Source organism: Notothenia rossii (genome assembly GCF_949606895.1).
Source record: "Notothenia rossii genome assembly, chromosome: 12".
NCBI classification, from domain to species: Eukaryota; Metazoa; Chordata; class Actinopteri; order Perciformes; family Nototheniidae; genus Notothenia; species Notothenia rossii.
Window position 1 is genome coordinate 2,103,478 of NC_136911.1, and position 21,284 is coordinate 2,124,761.

The window sequence follows — 21,284 nt, forward strand, 5'->3', positions numbered from 1 at the left end:
ACGGGGGAGCAGACAGCGTTTGAATGTGAATCTGCATGTGCTGTATATTTAGATTTAATTGTTTTTTGTTCACCTGTCTGCTTATGTGCAATGCGTCTGGGTAGCAGGGACCTTTCATTGCTAAAGACTGCGTTCCTTCTTGTCAAACCTTTACTTTGGCAGATGAACAAAATATTAAATATGACAGGGAGTGGGGTTTTTTCCCCTCGTGCTCCAAAAATATCACATTGCCACACTGTGAATGTGTTTTTGCAAAGATGGAGTAGAGAAATCAGTTTTTCCTGAGTGGTGAGGTGACTCATAGAATTATCGAGTTATTTTAGGCCTCTGTGCTTATAAAACAAACCTCTGACAAATCTTAGACATTTGATTTACAATAACCGTTCATTAGCAACTGGCTCTCCTGTGACCAACCCACCCAACAAAATCTTTCAACATGCAGTCAAATTAACGCCGTTCAGCTTGGGAAATCTACTGGAAGAAATTCAGCTTTAAAATCAATCAAGGCGACTGACAGTCTGGTTTATGTGTAAAAGTCTTTTGCCAATGTGAAGCATGGAAAAAAGGGTGGTAGAAAACCTTTCAAGATGTAAAGAAATGGGTTACACCGTTCCCTTTTTAGACTGTTTCACTGAGGTGTGAGCAGTGTGACCTCATACTGTCAAACTAAAGGTTAGCATCACATGAAAGGTAACGGTATAATCTGTAATGTGAGCCTTACATTGAGCAACATTTTTGCCATATATGGTTACAAACTAGGAGCCAGTTTGTTACGGGTTAATTGCAGGAGGTTTTAACAGATCACATACTCCCTCTTTTCTTCAGTCCAACACAAATACATGAGGCTGCTTTGTTGATAGATTTCACTCCTACAAGATTGTTTCTGTCACAAGTGGGAGTAGAAAACCTAATTTGAGAACATCTGGTGAAGTTACTCCCCACAGATTATGCACTACACAACGATGTGCATCTTCAAATGAACACTGTCTCTCACTGTCTCCCTCCTTCCTGATGAACACACATTCATCTTACTTCCACTGACAGGCAGGACCACAGCCAGATTTTCGTACGCTTTATTACCAAGGAAGGGGGAAAAAAAGCTGAACATCAGATGATTTATCGTCAACAACTTGCACACATAAGACACTGACATTTGTTTCTGTCTAAACGGGTGTCAGCGAGGCGGTTTTAAGCGCTGGATGCAGATGTGCGCCACATGTAGAAACCTTCAGAGGGACGCTGTGCTGACTGGACGTCTGGCTGCCTCCCAGGCTGCTGCAGAGCTGCCCCTCAGAATAAATAAAGCCCTCATCATCTGGACACTTTCACAAACCAATTCGTATTTGCTCTGCAACAAGTGTTAATACCTGGAGCACATTTGAAGACTGCCAGTGTTTGTTTTTATTGTGTATTTTCAACTTTGGCGCACATAGAAAGTGCTCCGTGCTGCGCGAGAACTCAAGAAATGAATCCTGTTAAGAAAAATCTATTAGAGTTATACGTTTATGCACTTCTGGTTGGACTTACTGCGCAATAACATTGGCTTGCACCTGGACAAAGCAAAAGGAAAATAAAGAATATAATCAATATTGCTGAACGCAGTAAATAGGGAACAATGCAAACATACGCAGGATTGAACTGTTGTTATAAGAAATAACGTAAAAGTGAGAAAATTGAACCGAGCAATTTATATTCAGACTTAATTGTGCATCGTTTCCTGGCATGGGCGCTTTTGACCTTTTTAACATTTGTTAAATAGAGAGTTCGTTTTGTATATCAATCCCCATCGGGGGGGCTTAATCCAGTTATCTCTGTATAACTTATCAGCGTTTCACTTTGCACTCAGAGCACATTTAATGGGCTGAGGTTTCCTGTTTCCCCTCCAGATGCATTCATACTAACACTAATAACAAAGCCACAGTGAATGTGGCATCACTGCTCGCACACAAAGCCATGGATAACAGAGGAAGTGGCTCCAGTTTCAAAGAGTGCTGCGAATCTAAGGCGCAATCAGACGACCTGCGTGTAAAACCAACACTTGTTTGCAGAGGAAAGGAAAATAAATGTTGAGGAGGAGAATGAAGTCGCCTGGCAGGACAACAAGCAGCTGAGGGTCACGCCTGAACAACGAGGCCATGAAGGTCCATGTGAGCACACACTGACACACACGCTCCTCTGCAGTCAGTCATAACAGCAGCAGAGGGAAGTGGGAGCGTTCGAGGCCTCCAGGGGGAGTGGGAGAAGAGCTCTGCATGAAAAATGAAAATAGTAGACTGCATCAAACGGAATCCCAGAATAAGTTTGTTTTCAACTTTCTGTGCGAGTCAGCAGACAAGTTTCTCCCCGCAACACATGGTACAGTAAACAGACTCTGCGACAGTGTGTTTATGTTGGGATCATGGGCAGGGGGCAAAGAGTGCAACATATAAAGAGCTGCGACCAATCAGGCGCCAGAGATGTGCCGCAGAATCACGGAGGAGGCTGTCCCCGCACTCTGACGTCATCGCTGACCTTTGCTGTATTTACAGAGCAGGTTTGATTTCCACTCCTTTTCCATGCTCACACACGGGCCGTTGTGAAGCGGAGGTAAAAGAGTGGCTTTGTCCCGACCTGGAGTCATGTGCTCCTGCCAATCCAGAAGAAGGGCCCACAAGCCGGGGCCATTGAGGGAAGCACAAGCGTCACCTGTTTTATATTAAATCTGTCAGATGAAATAAGGAGGCCAATAACCAGCAGCTCTCAGTTGACCCTCTGCGGATCTGATCATACACACTGTGTTCAAACTGAGCTGAGGGACCGCCACCTTCTGCAAATCATGCATCTGCACCTCATCATTTGTTGCATATTAAATGAGATGCATGTCATAAGACAGCTCGGTGGAAGTCTTTTAGAAAAACTCAAAACACATTTGTACGATTTAGCCTTTTAGGAAGCAAGCTGCTGCTCTCTGCTGCACTTTCTCAATGCACTGCGATGCATTTTAACCTGTCACCTGATTGACCTGTCACCTGGTTGTGTGTTGAATTTACACTATCCTCCATTCAATGCATAATTTCATCCTTTTATCTTAATGTATGTTTTTTATGTCTACTCTATGCTATTTTTTGTTTGTTTTCATGTCTATTACTGTATTCTGTGTGATATCAATTTTCTGTGAAATGTCACTTTGAACTGCACTTATTGTATGAAAGGTATACAAATAAAGATTATTATTTGTATTATTATAAGTATTTTTTAGGGGAATGCAATCCGTGTGAAATCCATGTGTGAGTTTCTCTGCAGCAACATAAACCTCCTGTTGCTCAGTCATCACTTTAATTGAATACGTTTAGAAATCAAATTAGCATACAGTAGAAACACGAGGACATTTAAAGAGCCCTCTGAGAGTGCTCCCCTGACCCAGAAGACAATATTGCCCTCTACAGGGCGGACATGTTAGTCATGCTAAGCAGGAGATCAGCAGCATGTGTTAATGTTTAATCACAGAGCTGCAGGGGGGCAGCGTGAGATCAAGACCCCCAACTTCACCCTCTTGACATTTAGCATCTTCAACCTTCCTGTGCTAGCCTTTAGCATGAGACCTGCTAGATGCATGTCAGGTGAGAAAAACATCATAAAAAATGTTTACCAAGGAATTTAACTTCCTCAGAGCTTCAAAAGACTGGCACTTCACCATCAGCAGCAACACCCCTTAAACTCTCTCAATCTTAAATCCAGCAACTGTCACAAAGACCCTATCAAGTCTTGCAAAAAACAGAAATATATATTTAGAATAGAGGAGAAAATGAGTCCAAAACATGATGCTATCTTGTGACTTTAAAGGTGAGGTAGGTAATTTAGGAGAAACCAGCTCGAGTGCGCTAGAATTTGAAAATACACAACTGGAAAAAATCTGCCCCTTCCTTCAGACTTCCTTACAGAGCCCTTCCTCCAACACACAGATCGAAGGCTGACAGGCAGGTAGGCCTGTCACTACCTGGTCACTACCCGATCCGTCCCCCTGCCCGATCTGTACTGCGCATGTGCGAGATGGTCCGCCATATTGGAGAACTCCAGACGGCAACTCAAGAAGGACACTTGACACAACTCTTTTTATTGGGTTCTTTTATTTGGGGTTAAGTACATTGTCAGAATGAGTGAGAAATGAATTTAACTTCTGTTAGACAGCTATATGCCATACATTTTTGCATACATTCACAGTAAATATTTATTCAGTATGATAGCTGTCTAACAGAAGTTACATTTTTACAGTACTACGGCTCCACAGATGACATTTTTCTATGGATCTTTTGTCAAAGCCCTTCAGATATTCATTGCTATCGGGATGTTAAGAGCATTCCATGGAATATAACAAAAAGTGTATCTCGAGCTGGTTTCTCAAACGTACCTACCCCACCTTTAAGTGATTGTGTTGACACAAATAATGAAGTGAAATTGAATTTAAAGAGTGATTTAATAAAGTGATAAATAAGACCTGATCCTGGGGGTGTCGGCTCTGTTTCATGGAGTGCATCTGACTGTGAAAGAGACGGTCACACGAAGGGCCTTCAGTGATCCAGGACCTTCACTCCTTCACATAGAAAGCCTCTTCTCTCTAAATTAGCTGCGTGGCATGAAAAGGAAGGAGAAACAGGCTTTCTCATCACTCTTGTGGGAGAGTAGGGAGGCACCTTTTCCCTCCACTGTCTCCCAGGAGGAGCTGAGTGTGATGAACTGTGTGGAGTCAGCCTCCCCCGGTCTTTTCGGAGAGAAACGCCGCTGCAGCAGAACAGAAAACATCTCCAGAGATCCGGCCGGGTTCATCCTCACCGTGACTCAAGATGGACCTCAATTTAAGACACAAAGAGCGGGTCAACCCAGCAGGAGGTGTAGCCTTTCCCGGAGAATGAGGCTTTTTATTCATTGTGATGCCACCGTGCCTTTCTTCTTCTTCTTCCTCCTCCTCCTGGTTTCCCCTCTGATTCACCCCCATCTCTTTCCCTTTCTCCTGCCACTAATTACCATAATGATCATTAGTGTACAGTTTACTTCTAAAGTTCATTTGATGACTCACGCACTCATTTACAATTATAAATCTACTCACGGATGCAAATGCACACTTGCTTATCAACAATGAGATAACCATGAAGGAAGGACGAATCTGCATCTGACTAAATTATGTCTTTCCGTCTCCTATTTTTCATTTATTTGTTAATTTAGTAATGAAAGGAGTCTTTGTAATAGGCTCAGATGCTTGATTGAAGTTAAGGACCCTCGTCGCCCACTCTTCAGCACTCACCTTCTAGAGAAGGACAGAGACGCCCTCCAACCACTTCTACTTCTGCGGAGTAAATCACAAACATGTCAAGGCCTGATCCTCGGGGACTCCACACAACCTTCTCTTTCTTGCATCGTGTGACTGACCAATGTCCTCCTTCAATACCCAAGGACCCGCTGCATCTCTTATTCTGAGAAATTAGCTTTTTTCCCTCTTTCCACATTAGCCGTTTCCCCCTCCAGGCATTGACATTTAATCAAACCCAAATCCCATTGTGCCTATTAACATATCAGGCTGATAGGAGCTGCTGTAAAAAGCTGGAGTACAGAACCGAAGCAGAGCATTACCATAACTCTGCCTGTGTGATCTCTATTTTCTCTGCAGACGCCCACACGTAAAAATGCTTACCTGGCAAACAAGTAAGCGACGGGAGGCATTTCTCCCCCTCCCTCCCCCGTTCACCCCTGCTTATCTTTTGAGAATGTGTTAATTATTTAGCCGCTCGTGGACGAACGCCAAAGAGACAAACTAATGCAAAGGCACTTTTCATATTTCACCAGAGCATCTGAAAGTTTGCTTCTTTCCTGCGATGTGACTAAATAAACAATTCAGTTTCAGGAATGCTTAATGCTTTAACGGATGGCTCGGCTTCTCTCAGTCTTCGCAGTATTAATCATCACAGACGTGAAGGGACTGCGATATGTGAAGCGGATCGTCTATGACAAATGGCGATGATTATGAGGTCAATACCCGATAAATTGCCCGTATTGGACAAGAGTTGTTTTCTACAGCAAAGCAGATATCGGCGGCTTTGCTCGTGACCTTGACGGAGGTCAGGTGCGCCATATGTTGGTTTGTGTGGTGACAAACCGAGGCCAAACTGGTAATTACATCCCCAAAAACTAGGACAGCTCTGTGCAATGACAACACGATATTTGGTGCAATGAAAGAGACATTGTGGCTGTCAGCATTGTTTTCTTGGAGAGAGGAAGACGAGGCGGCGGGAAATGGAACAGGGCCATGTTGTACAAAGAGGATTATGAAGACAAAACAACTTTGACAAGTCTGAAATTTGAGGACACTTCCACGGAGAAATGAGGGGAATCAAAGTGGAGCTGTTTGTTGGAGGGGAGGCGGCGTGCTGTTCGGAGCGCCCGCTTGTGACGGAGAAATTCAGAGTTTTACCTCAAAAGGTGACACTTGACAGGAGAGCTCGTCTCAAAGTGGAAGCCGTCTGTACAAAGCCTCCGTATTTCACACAAACACTCAAGAATGCATGTGATCTTTGGACTTTTAGACACAAAATAGTGAGGAAACATTAAGAAAGTCACAATATTTTGAAGTTTGTGGAAGTGTTGAAGCATCTACTAAAGTTTTTTCACGACTAATAAATACATTAGTATGAGCAATGGGATAATTTTGCGGAGCTAGGGACGAGAACACATCCTCATTTATCTGTTTTCTGATACTGACACACTAATCTATGCTGCTGTCTTATTGTTGGAGTGAGGAGAGTAAAATAAAGGAATCTGCACTTCATTATATACTTGTTTATTTCCCTCTGTTACATAAGCCATCTCTCTTCTAATCAACATAAGTAATGTCAGCGTTTCTTATCGATGTACCTGATGCTTCCTCTATCCAGATCAGATTTACAGCTCTTGCATTTGTCTCTGTGCTTTTTTAATTATCAGAGCTTTTTGATTGCATTGTATTACAATATGCAAGCTGGAGGCCAGGCTCTGTACAGTCGCTTACAATTAATTTCATCTGTTAGTGGACTAGCTGCTCTCGTTATTCAACATGTCAAAACGTGGAGGACACACACTCAGATTGTGTTTTCCTATTAGACAGTATGGAAATGCTATTCACACTCAGGTAATAATGACCAAAAGGCAAGTTAAACGTGTGCAAATGTGTCTAAACAAGGCTTGGTTGTACATATCTTATTTGAACATACTGTAAAAGACAAGCCAGAGTTTGTATTACTTCATATATTTTATAGTTTTCCTATTAGGCTGTCAGGTAATAATGAACAAAAGGCAAGGTAAAAGAGTGTGATCTAAACAAGGCTCTGTAGTACATTTGCAATTTTCTTTAAAGGGGACCTATCATGCAAAATGTACTTTTGTGCGTCTTTTATACATAAATATGTGTCCCCAGTGTGTCAGGGAACTCACCAAGTGTCAGAAAACACAACCCTCAAATTTTCCTCCATACCCAAATCTCTAAAAACGGGGCTTTAACGGATCTGATACAGACTGATCCAGATTTGAAAATAGTCTGACGTCAGTGACGAGGAGCTCCACCTATATGGCCAACTCTCCACCTATCAGGGGAATGAGAGGATGCGTGGCATGGTAACAGCATGGTAACAGCATGGTAACAGCATGGTAACAGCATGGTAACAGCATGGTAACATGACGCTCATGCCCCGCCCCCCTCCTTTGCAGGGGGGCGTGGTCAGCTGCAGCTCATTTGCCACAGAATCAGCCCTTGTGAAGACAGGGCTGGAATAGAGCAAATAGAGCGAAATGAGGTATGGCTAAAATGCATGATCTGTTTGGTATTTTGAAAAAAAACCTTCACAGACATGTTTTGTATAGGTATGGCCCTACAATATAATGTTTCAAATATAGCATGATAGGTCCACTTTAACATAATGCAAAAGACAGGCAAGAGTTACTTCAGATATTTTATAGTGAGATTTGAAATCCGCTGAACAGGAAGTCTTATTAAAGCACACTGAGTAACAAATGATGAAGAGGAGCACCTTGATTGTGACCTTGTGCACGAGCTCATAAATTATTTCAGTGATCATGATGATGAACGACCGAAAGAACCTGAACCTACAGCGCTGGCATGTGCTGTAGAAACACATTAAAGTGTGCTGCTGCAAAATATAATAATAATGTCAAGTCATTGTTGAGATTTACAGTCACAACCTGTTAATGATGAAATGGGGAAAACATGAGTGTATTTTAACTTGTTTATGAAATTCTTTGTTTATTAAACATCAGAGTATGCTTAGAAATATTGATTTTGTATCAATGGTTACATCTTTAATTGAGTATTCAACCCAGACTACAGTCTAAAACCAAAATCGATTGAAATGCAAGATGAAATGAGAGAAAACAATGCAGCATATCTTAGTGTTTAAGAAGGTAGAGGCATTCATTTGACTAAGAATAGTCCCTTTATTAATTCATCTGATATGTTTCTCTCAATCTTATAACATGAAGGGGAAAAATAAAATGACTAAAGCACTCAAATAGCCTTTTAAAGTAGGAGAGTGGTTTATGGAAGTTATCACCCGGTAGAGGGGGCTGCAGGTTTTTTTTCTCACGAAACTGTGTCTCAGGGCTTTTTAATTTTGAAAAACCTATTAATGTGTCATACCAGATTAACGGGAAGAAACTCAGCTAACTGACAGTACGAACCGAAACAAAACACAAGTCTCATAAGAAGCGTCTAAATGACCCCTGAGCGAAAAAATGCTAACGCACTTAGCAAAGAACTCAAGGTATAAATACCCTTATTACTTATCGTAACTGCACATACAAGATATCAGATTAAAGCTGAGATTCCACAGATTATATAGGTATTAGTATAATCACTGAGCGATCCGAACTCGCGACAGGGGAAGCAAACACAGACATCACAATACGTAGCTTTACGGAGCATTTACGGGAGATCGTCTCACCGTAGCTGTTATTCTGATCAAAAGCCGTGTTCAATGGCATTAAAACGAGAAAAACGCGGCTGAAGGTTAATCCATAGGTTAATCCAACGTGTCTGTGTCACTTTGGAAAAAGTATTGATAATCCATAATTCCATTTTTATGTAAAAATCGGAGATTTCATATTAGCTGCTAACGGTAGCCACCAGAGTGTATCACAGCATCCGGTTCCAGGCCATTCTGGCTGCACAGCACTCATTCACCAATGGGTAATGTTTAGATGTATTTTAGGAACTTTCCCTCGATTCTATTGGCTCTAACGGTTAGAAAGAGATGTCAATCATCAAATTCGAACGAGGGGCCAGAGATATGGAAAATGCACCCAAATGACCCCAGAAGTGCTTCTTTTTTCTAAACCTCTCTAAAAAGGTCACTTGTTTTGGATCAATCTTGATACAGGGTACTTATATGTTATAGTTTGGATTCCTAAAGCTTTTAGTCTACTATCCCATCATTCAAGGGTGGTTTTCACTAGAAGAATGTTTCTTTTTTGGACGGACACTATAATTTACATTTTTTTACTATGTTCAATCTGAATTTACTTTAAAATAAAAACATCTATATTGATTCTGATAATTCTACATCCAACTCACAGGTTTATCATTGCTTTGAGAAAAAAGATTATTATTTTCCCCTTTCAGAAGAGAAGATATGGTCATTTGTTCTGGGAATGTCATTTTTAAGCCTGAGACCTGGTAAACAGGCTCAGGGCTGAACAGGCTAATGGAGCAGGTCATATTTAATATAGAAGAATGAGTTAATATCATCTTAAATAATGTTTGCACCACAGGGATACTCTTTCAAAGATGTATAACGAAATTTAGGATGACTAGTTTATTGTAGCTGTGCTTTTTATGGGAGTTATTTTGGTCTTTGGATTTGGAGGCTGTTTTTTTTATTACATAGCTCACCTGTTGAAAGTAACTCATTTTAACGTTTAAAATGCATTTTTCGTTCTCCTGCTGCCAATGAATGGTTGCACCCTCCTTGAATGAGTCTCCTTCCCTCTGCAGGTTCCCTCCCCCACCCCCCTCGCAGTTTCTGGGATGGTGTGGTCCAGGAAGCTCTCCTCCTCTCTCTCTCTCTCTCCCCCCTCTCTCTCTCCTCGGAGGATCAGCTGACTGAATGGTATCTCCCTGCTCGGATGGATCGCTCCTCTGAAGCCGGGCAGGTCTCCCACCGCCGGATGTCTCCCCCACCAGCGACCCTCCAGTAGAAACACTACCGCTGCCCACACACACACCAACACACACACACACACACACATACTGGGAGAGATTACTGTGTGTTATTTCCCTCCCCGGGCAGGAAGCCTCCCCTCAGCATGGCTTCCAACTTCAACGACATAGTGAAACAGGGATACGTGAGGATACGGAGCAAGAAACTGGGGGTGAGTAGGCTACTGTTGCACTTGCTGTGTGAGGGTGAGGAAGAGGAGGAAGAGGAGGAAGAGGAGTTCCAGTTGTGCGTCTGGATCCGGAAGCAGGCTTTAATTGATGCACAGTCCTGCTGCGAGGAAGACACACATTAGAGCAAGTTTCTCTCTGTGCATGCTGCTAACACACGCAGAAAACACACTCTTGTGCACGTGTTTTGCAAAGTGTGCATGAGTGACAGGTTGACAGCTGCTGTCATGTGCATCACTTCCTCCTTTACTCTCAGCTTCTACACTTTCATTGAGAAAGTTAAACTATATTTCTGAGTTTAAGAGAACAACAAACTGCCCATAAGGAGATACAAATGCAAAATTATAAAAAGCTAGTGAGGTGTTAAAGTTATATGACAGCCATAAATACCTCATAACTACCGTTAATAAGGTCACTTACAATTGAGCACCACAGGCTACGAGTGTCTTTATTATAGGGATCATTCAAATGTGTTTTATGGATTCTAGCTTGTGCATTATAATAGGAAAGCTGCAGTGATTAGTTGGAGGAATAGACAGATCCTTAATGTCATTTCTCCATGCACACATGTCAGAAAAAGTGTCTTGCCGCTTCTCAAATATGGAGATTTGATCAAAATAAAGCGGATATCTTTGGATTTTGTACAAAAACAAGACATTCAGGGACATCATCCTGGATTTTAAAGGAACTATGATGGAGATTTTTCACTATTTCCTCACATTTTACAGACTGTATCTGCAGATGAATAGATAATGAAATAGCTAATAGGGATACTGGGGAGCCGTTCATCACTACACAGCCCCATCATCCCTGACTCGTTATAAATTATTCCTAGTATTGAGAAGTCTCGTTGGATTCAGTGTGATGGCAGCTCTTGATAATGGCTTTCCTTTGAGGTACATAAGGGAGAACAATGACTGGTCTGCTTAAATTGAAATGAACGATATATATTCAATTATGAGCGCCTTCTTGTCTGACTCATAGAGCCATCTGCTTTTGTTCATGCTTCCGGCTCATTACGCCAGCGGGAAACACTCCCTCTCTCTGATGAAGTGTGATGATGAAGGCTAATGAAGTCTGACTGCCTCCTCATCATCACCTTCATCACCTGGCTGCAGCAACATCACTCCACCTTTGTTTGTGCCATCAGGACATCACAGGATTAATTGTAGTGGAGAAAGAGGAACTCCTGAACACAAGATGGTGGTTTGATGAATGAAAGTACATGTTTCTGTTGTTATCATGCACATTAGCTGTTGCATACGGTCGGCTCAGTGTCGTTACTGTGAGCGATTAGCAAGATGCATTGAAACAGTTTGAGATAAGGGATACCATATAGGGTTATAAGCAGTAGAGTAAGAGGAAACTTAACTGCCCTTAACACAAGCTTGGTTTATTTACTTCTTATGAACAATTCAGAAAAATAGAGGTACTGCATGTTAAGGATTACATAGGATTAAATGTTGTGGATTAGTAGGAACCTGAAGTGCCCCTCACACAAGCTTGACTCAAAAAATTAAAGACATTCGTCATCGTTAACATGCTAATTAGTTTATTTGCATTCAGTCGGTGGGGTTTATTTTCTTTTTGCATATGCTATTAGATGCATTTAGAAAACAAGGGTAATGCACGTTAGGAATATCATTTAGCATGAATCATTGTTGAGTAGGAGAAACCTTAACTGCCCCTAACACAAGCTTGATTCAAAAAATGAAAAGACATTTGTTGTTGTTAAGATGCAAATTAGCTCGCATACAGTTAGCACGGTTTATTTACTTCTTGTTTATGCTATTAGCTTAATGCATTCGTGAAAAAAGAGGCGGGGCAGTTAAGGTTTTCCCTTAATGGACAAGCTTGTTTGACAAATGAGATATTTGTTGTCGTTACCATGCTGTTGATTTTGCTTACATTTGGCATGGCTTATTTACCTTTTGCATAAGCTATTAGCTACATGCATTCAGGAAGAGTGGTTGTGCTTTTGAAGGTTGGACAACACATCAATGGAATCTCAATATCATGATGAGACTAGGTATTGTCACTCGGGTTGCAACATGTTGGGAATTTTCAAAGATGGAAACTTTCCACGGGAATAAACTGGGCATTTTCTGAATTGAAGGTTGGCTCTTCATAGGGAACTTAAATATAGTTGGGGAAAGTACATTTTAGCATAATCTTGACTAAAACAAAGATGCCATTCAAGTACACTTAAATATCCATACCATTCCTCAAGCACATGCACATAGCACACTGCTTACTGCATGGCTATTGAGACCACACCCCCTACAGGCACTGTGCATTCCTCCATCACATGCACGGACGATTTCTAGAAGTAATGTTTAACTCAACATGCATGTTTTTGTTCTTCAATGAAACAAATGATTGTTCAATCAAATAATTAATACAATAAAAAAACAATATTTCCAAAATTCCCCAGCTTAGCTTAGATGTCTTAATTTGGCACGTGTTGTCTTTTCGTGGTTTTAAATGCTGCATTACAGTAAAGTGTCATTTTCTGAACTTACAAAACGGTTTCTTTGTATTTACCGTTTTAGGATCAAACATCTGTAATGAAAGCACCAATGTTACCCTATAATATCATCATAGTCCAAGCATTGGTTTAAATAGGTAATAACACAGATATGTGACAAAGGGAAGGCAGTGCTACAGTGGTGTATGACTCAGAGAGAGAGAGGACGCTCCATCTCTTCCTGCTGTTTGTGGAGGAAGAACAGTTGGTGTCCTGCTCGCCCACTCCTCTGTTTCATCAGAGAGAGAGAGACATGTTGGCCTCAGAGGACCCCGGTGTGGGAAGACAGAAAATATTCTCTTGTCCACGCTGAGGTTAGTTATTCCAGACCGATTCTCAATCAGAGGTGTTTTCTGTGTGCCACCTCCTTACTCCTCTGTGGGGAGATGATCAGCAGCTTAATGGATTAATGTCAAGTGCTTTGTGTTGATGGAAACGTGTGCGTGGGATGACTGGGAAAAATATACATCTGCGTGGAGAGGATGGTATTTGGAGTCATTGTTTTGTTGCATGATCTTTGATTACAGCTCAATAGTGTTCGTGGCTGCGAAGAGACGTTTGATATTTTGAACAGAACTGGATATGCAGACAGATTTTAGACACAAGCTGCTTCGCTTCTTCGGATTCCCCCTCACTAAAACACAGCCGTGCAACATACTGCAATCGTCCCTTATGTTGCATCGGTTCCTTATGTTGCAACGGTTCCTTATGTTGCAAGTTGGAAATGTTTCAATAACTCGATATAACAGTTTGATTACTGATACCCAAATGATTTCCTTTCAAATCGACAAGATGTATTCCTACAACCCCTTTTTTCTGCTTACTAAAATGTATCAAAGTAGGGATGATTACAATTTTCTAAATCCTAAAACGATATCTTCAAATCCCTTGATTACTCTTTTACTCTAAAACCCAGGCATATTCAGATTTCATAATACAAGTACAAAGCTTTAGGAAAACTAGTCTTCGTCTTCAGCGTTAAAACCGACAGTTTTTGACATTTAGTGCTTCAGACACATTTCAGTTTGCTACCAGAAAAGCACTCAAGCTGCGTTCCAGACAATTTTTCCCAGTTGGAGTTTCCAGCTTCCGACCTGCAGAACGTTCCAGGTGCCCAACGCAAACAGAAGACATGGCCGACCGTGACACGCTGATGCTTCTTTGGCAAGTGAACAGCGGCAGACTCAGCTTCTTTAGGGCCGTTTTTTACGTTTTCCTGAATACATTTTGTGCAGAGATTGTAACCAGCTCCCTTATAGCATCGGAAACATATTTAGACCTGACTTACCTGCAGGTGAACAGGCAAATATACTTTATGTTGCCTTTAGATGATGGTAAACACATCTTTTACATACAAGTGCATTTGCAGATATTGTTGTAAAAAAATGTCAGATGCAAAAATAGCAGTTTTTAATCCTAAATACGTTCTGTAGTCCTGATTTAATCAACTTTACAACCATTTTAATTGAGTTTTAGTACGATTTCAGAGTCATTTTGCTAGTTTTAGTTCAATTCCAGCTTATTATTTTGTTAGTTTTTCCAATTAAATGCTATATTGAGCTGTGCGTCTGCAGAGTTTGGTGATATATGGCTGTGGGTACATGTGACCTCTTTCACATTTGATCAATTGTATTTATGAAAACATTGGTTATAGCAGCTTTGGACATGAATTGACCTGCAGCAGAACAGGCAAATATGCTTTATTTTGCCTTTAGATGATGGTTAGACAACTGCTTTTTTGGGACGTCGAGGTGGATGCTTTTGCCCCAACTGTACAGTGAACTCTAAGCTCAAATGTTTGACTCTTTCTGTCAGGATGTGGTACATTTGTGCATTGGACTTGTCTGTGAAGTGAGGTTTGAAGCCGTGCACTCGAGCTGTCAGGCTGCAGAAAGGTCCTGCCTGCTTCCCCCGTCATGTGCTACTTTTAAACACTTTTCTTTAGTGCCTTAAAGGTCTCTCAAATATCACATATCAAGACTTTGCATCACAGATGACCTTATAGCGCTCCAGCTCTCCATTGTAATGCGCTGCCATTTTCAAATGTATTATACATTATATTTTTTATTAGAAAGTATACAGTCCAATGGTTTTCTTTATGCGATATTAAAGTGGCCGCTCCAACACGGCCAAACTCATCAGCATCTGTCAATATGATTGGCTCGTTTCCAAACCCCGTCATGTGTGAAGGCCATGAGGTCAGTGTGTGCTCTGCAGAGTGATCACCATCAGGGACACTTTCTCTCTTTTCCCCGGGACATTTCTTTGTTTTTTTACCACCGGCATGAAAGGCAACGATTTCCAACATTAGCCAACTTCTTTGTTTCTGTGTTGGCTGCGGAGACAACGCTGCAGTGTTCTTGAATGCACAAGTAGTCTCTTTCCTTCCTCACGTCCCCCTCCTCTTCCTCACCTCTCCCCTCTATTCTCTCACCTCACGTCTCACCTGTACTCCCCACGCTTCACAGTGTCTCTCTCACCCCTTCTATCTCCTCTTTTCTTCCCCTTTATCTGGGTATCTCCCTCACCTCATCCTCCCTTTACTCTCTCACCATTCTCTCCTTCACTGGTTCGCAGACAGCTGAGAGACTGAGCACAAAAGCGTCCTATTCATCACCCCACGCTGCACCCTCCATAACCCCAACAGGCCATTCCCCCCGACACAATCCACACACACACACACACACATTGGCTCGGTGCAACATTGAAGAATTGGCACACACATGCTCCCGACAAACAAGCAAACAGTCTGCTGCCAGAGAGCAGTGTGTGGATTCTCAATTAATTGTAATCCTGTGGCTTTGTAGCATACTGTATTCCTCTTTTTTGCTACATAGAGACAAACTAAGTGCCAAAAACAAGTGTCTCTGCACCGAGGAAGAACATATACTGGCACGAGGTCTTCTTTTCTCCCTTTGGAGACGCTATCAGCTCCTTTTGAGCTGGACAAACTGACCTTTGAGTAATTTGTGCGTCAGTCTGAGACCAGGCACATGTTTCCAAGGTTAACCATGGCTGTGGTAAATAGAAAAGGTCAGCCGTGGAATATTTTTCCTCCGTCTGTCCAACTTTCTTAACAAAAAATCATTCTCCTTTAGCTGCAGGAGTGTGTGTGTGTGTGTGTGTGTGTGTGTGTGTGTGTGTGTGTGTGTGTGTGTGTGTGTGTGTGTGTGTGTGTGTGTGTGTGTGTGTGTGTGTGTGTGTGTGTGCCATTCATCTCTTCATTCACAAACTTGTTTTTTTAACACTTCAAAGGAGCGTGATCTGGTGTCGGCCCTGAGGTGAAATGTGTAATACTTTTAAAAAAGAACGCAGAGCACTTCACACACAGAGACTTCACACGTAGATAATACTTGTATGAAATTCATTTACCGCTCCGTTACCAAAGCAACACCACCCCAAAATAAATAATACCTGCATTAAAACGTCTTCTGCAGATATTGTTGCCTTAAAACCATGTTACTGTACTCAATTGGTTTATATCACCACTCTTAGACAAAAAACTGTTGTTAGATGCAAAGGATAGCTCTAAATATCCGACTGCACCGATAATAACAGTTTTTAATCTTAAATACGTTCTCTAGTCCGAACGAGTCATTTTGCTAGTTTTAGTTCAATTCTAGCTTTTTATTTAGATAGTTTTTCAAATTAAATTCAATTTCTTCTCTGCAGAATTTGGTGATAATCTTCTGTGGGTACATGCAACATGTGACCTTTTCCACATTTGATCAATTTTTGTTATAAAGATATTGGTTAAAGCTGCTTTAAGATGACAGGGATATTTTCGGAGGCTAGAAGCCTTATCGTGCAATCTCCCAGATTTATTTGTACGAACAATACTAGAAAAAAGCCCCCAATTCCTCTTCCAGATACTCACTGTTCATACTGTTGATTCTTCAAAACAATCAACAGTGTACTGGAATACATTTGTGATATTCAGCTACTGGTCATCTTATCTTATATCTTACTGTACAGCCTAACTGGATGGTCCTCACTCACTATGCGTAGGATGCAGCATTGGTTTTTATTAATGTATAAAGCCATTTTAGGAAAGCTTCCACTCTACATATGAGCCAGATTTGCTCCAGTTTGTGACTCTTACAACCTCAGATCCAGTGCCTGGATACGGGTCCAGGTTCCTGCTGTGCGGACTGAGGCTGGAAAAAGGAGTCTCTTTTATTATGGTCCTTGGTCTTGGAATGACCTTCAATCAAACCTCAAACTGACGGCACTTGTCTCTATAGCATGTTTTAGATTGAAGTTGTCAGAAGTCCTTACCACCAGCTGCTCTTGCAGTAATAAGTAGTGCCTTTCTTACTGTCCTAATGTGCACAATGTAGTAACTGCTTTTCGTCTTTTGTTTTCTTAGTTATGTTCTCTGTATTTTATATGTTTGTGTTATGTGTAACGTTGCTGCCTTCTTGGCCAGGTCAGCATTGTAAATGAGATTTTATCTCAATGCTTTTTATCTGGTTAAATAAAGGTTAAATACATTTTTTTTTTAATTGTCTGTTCACAGTTTCAATAAGGTGACGGCCAATAGTCTAACTTAAAAAGGATGAATATAATAATGGTCTGTAATTCAGAAGAGTGAAAGGACACAGTTTCACTCAGAGTGCAGTTATTGGTCAAAGCAGAAATGTCAAACAGAGAACACATTAAAAATGCATTATGTTTGTCGGTGGAAACACAATCTGTCAAAAGTGTGGCTGCAAACAAATAATCAGTGAAGCAATAACCGCGCTGCAGACTGCGAGTTATTCATCAGACACAGGGATACCATTTGCACAGAGACGGGTTACTCTCCTCTCTACAGATTTACAGTAGTGTTTCAGGGTTTGAAAATTACTTTTTCACAAGGGAACCATTTCATATATACAGTTTGTTTTGGGGTACTGGGAAGCAAGTGACAACTACTGTAGCTCGGGACTTATTGGAACCTTGCCTCCTTCCGTTTAGGAGAACATTTGTTTTACGAAAGTGCAAAAAACTTGAGCGCTTGTAAATCGTTGTGGTTACTCTTCTCTTTCCAGATTTACAGAAGTGTTTCGGGGTTTTAAAATGACTTTTTAACGAGGGAACCATTTTGCAATATTGAGGATGTTTACAATTTTGTTTTGTTGAGAATAGCCTTCTGTTATTTAAGGGCTGAACAACTACTGTAGCTCGGTACTTATTGGAACCTTGCCACCTTGCGCTTTGAATTTTTTTTGTGAGAAAAGCCTTTGTGTTAAAGCAAAAACTGACAGTAAGGAGCACTTTGACATCAAATGACATGCTGTAATATTCCTGCCACTCACACTGGCTCTGCATCGTCCCATCGACGCTCTATTGGGAAAGACATTAGGAGTGTAAACACTACAGTTGAACAAAATTGCCCTTTGGAGCAATGATTAGATTACAGAAAAGCTGCAATGATTGTGATAATTGATCAATCGTTTGAGTCTTTTTCATAGAAATAATGCCTTTGTTCAAAGCTTCTCAAATTGTACCTTTTGCTGTGTTTAATATAATCAGAAACATGGATTAAACTAGCACAATCAAATTAATATTAATCACGTTGTGGCTTCCCACAATTTAATGAACCCGTTCAAATGCGATATTGACTTTTAAGGTGCAGGCTCTGTTCATAGAAATCCCTTCTGCGTATCAAATCAAGAGCCAACATGAATGGTAAAGTGTTAAAGTGCAATAAATGGGGGGGTTTTAGAGTGTTGGTTGGACAAAATACATATTTATAAAGGGTTGCATCTATAAAACAATCTTAAAACGTTATCTTTTGGACACCTTTAACACCTGAGTCCGATGCTAAGCTTGCAGTTTACACAGATAGACACTAATGGTGCAAATAGAGCCTTTTCCATCCATTAAATATGAGGACAACATTTAGATTCATCACTCTTTAAGTACTTTTTTGGACCAAGTAGTGCTCTCCTCCCATCCCTGCCTAAATACTTATCAACAGTTTTGTCTCACTCAGCGGTTTTTGTCTCACAAGTATGTATTTGTGGCCTTGAGGTGGACAGTGTGTGTTGTCACGGTGTGTGTGTGTGTGTGTGTGTGTGTGTGTGTGTGTGTGTGTGTGTGTGTGTGTGTGTGTGTGTGTGTGTGTGTGTGTGTGTGTGTGTGTGTGTGTGTGTGTGTGTGTGTGTGTGTGTGTGTGTTTGTGTGTGTGTGTGTGTGTGTGTGTGTGTGTGTGTGTTTCCCGCAAAGAGAACAATGTGTCTATTGTCCGAGATGGACGTTTAAGATAGGATCCTGCCACTTCTATGCACTCACTTTTAACAATGAGAGGCCGTCTAGCGCGGTGCATTCAGGGGATTATTCACCGCAGGAACTTTACACGTCAGTTGAGCGCTGAGATGGCAAAAGTACACATCCTTTGCTCAAGTAGAAGTACACATACTCATGTTTGAAAATACTCTCATGTTTACTGACTAAACTTCTTTACTCAAGTAAAAGTAAAGAACTTTGAAATGTACTTCAGTAAAAAGTACCCATAACTAGCAGCTGTTTTAAAGAGTACCTGACCTCCCTTTATATTAATAGAACAATAATGTCATTGTTAGCTAATGAATGTTTCCATGCTGAACAACGGCAACATCACAACGTTTCCATTGGTCCCTCTTCTTTAGAGAAGACCAGGAAATGATGGATACACGGATCGTGTTCAAATCAATAGGCACGCAATGACTCTAAATAATAATGATCACGCCACCAAACACACATTCAGACTAAAGGAACCAGCCTGTTTGGAAAATGAGAGAAGTAGAAAGTACAGGTATTAGAGTTCAACATGTAAGAAGTAGAAAGTACAGGTATTTGAGTTCAACATGTAAGAAGTAGAAAGTACAGGTATTTGAGTTCAACATGTAAGAAGTAGAAAGTACAGGTATTTGTGTTCAACATGTAAGAAGTAGAAAGTACATGTATTTGTGTTCAACATGTAAGAAGTAGAAAGTACATGTATTTGTGTTCAACATGTAAGAAGTAGAAAGTACAGGTACTTGTGTTCAACATGTAAGAAGTAGAAAGTACAGGTATTTGGGTTCAACATGTAAGAAGTAGAAAGTACAGGTATTTGTGTTCAACATGTAAGAAGTAGAAAGTACAGGTATTTGGGTTCAACATGTAAGAAGTAGAAAGTACAGGTATTTGGGTTCAACATGTAAGAAGTAGAAAGTACAGGTATTTGAGTTCAAAATGTAAGAAGTAGAAAGTACAGGTATTTGGGTTCAACATGTAAGAAGTAGAAAGTACAGGTATTTGTGTTCAACATGTAAGAAGTAGAAAGTAAAAAGTCGTCAGAAATGTTGTAGTGGAGTAAAGTACTGATACCAGAGAAATATACTTTAGTACAGTAACGAAGTATTTGTACTCCACTACTTCCCACCTCTGGTTGAGCGTAGAATGAAACACTTGTGACCGATTTAAGGAAAGAAATCACATTATATCAATTAGCAAATCATTGGATTGTTACCTCAAGTAGTCACAGTTAGCCGTCTGATTCCCAATCACAAATTGAAATGCTGCAGGTTTTTAATAAGCCTTGTTTATATGTGTGCTTGTAGCGTACTTCCCTCTCTTCTGGTGATAGATGTTATTCGATTGGGTGCATTAATCCTCAGATATGCAGAGCTATACGTCATTTCCTTTCCTTCTCATCAGCCTCCTCCCCCAGAAACAGACCTGAAGACAGATCACCGGCTCTTATTGGCTCTGATGAATTGCAGAGGGATATGGGAACAACACCTCAACCGTCGTTTTTCACGGTGAAAAATGTGCCCATTTTATCAAGCCGCTTGCATAAATAAATCTCCACTTGAACATTTCAACTCATTGATTCCCGTTGTTCCTAATTATCAGGAAAGCTTTTTGCCATATGGAGGGATGTTGTTTTTAGTTGTTCCTAATGCATTAAAACCCAGTTGATGGAAAGGAAAGGCTGATTGCTAAAATGCCCTTTTGCATAAACACTCTCTTTCAATCCCAGCTACTTTTGTTATCCCTCTCTCGCTGTATTGCTTCTGTTTCGGCCTCCGAACACAAACACATGTCACGTCAAGCTGCCGCTGTCCAGAACAGCTTTGTGTTCCCCATGTTTTTCTGATGAGCTGCTTTGTAAAGTGCAAAGTTCTCTAATCCCATCGAGGGGGAAGTCACAGCTCAATGGGAGATGACTCTCCTCGTGGCTATTTAATCTTCCCAATCCCTGCAGACACGACAACGGACAGGACACTCGATTCATACAAAAAAAAGTTCAGAAGAGAGCAAGCTATTATCCGACCACATTGAAATCCCCGTTTCACTTTGCTCTGTCTTTCAGTCATTCTCTTTGAACGTTAATAGCATCTA

The 21,284-nt window shown here is 41.0% G+C and overlaps 1 protein-coding gene across 1 annotated transcript in view; it reads left to right on the plus strand.

The window, feature by feature from the left end:
* The first annotated feature begins 10,116 nt into the window (after window positions 1-10,116).
* The window catches only part of dok6 (docking protein 6), a 56,348-nt gene continuing 45,180 nt past the window's right edge, over window positions 10,117-21,284 (plus strand). Inside the window, exon 1 of the mRNA XM_079661664.1 lies at window positions 10,117-10,386. Coding sequence (XP_079517790.1) covers window positions 10,321-10,386 — 66 coding nt within the window. The 5' untranslated portion in view covers window positions 10,117-10,320. The remainder of the gene's footprint in view (window positions 10,387-21,284) is intronic.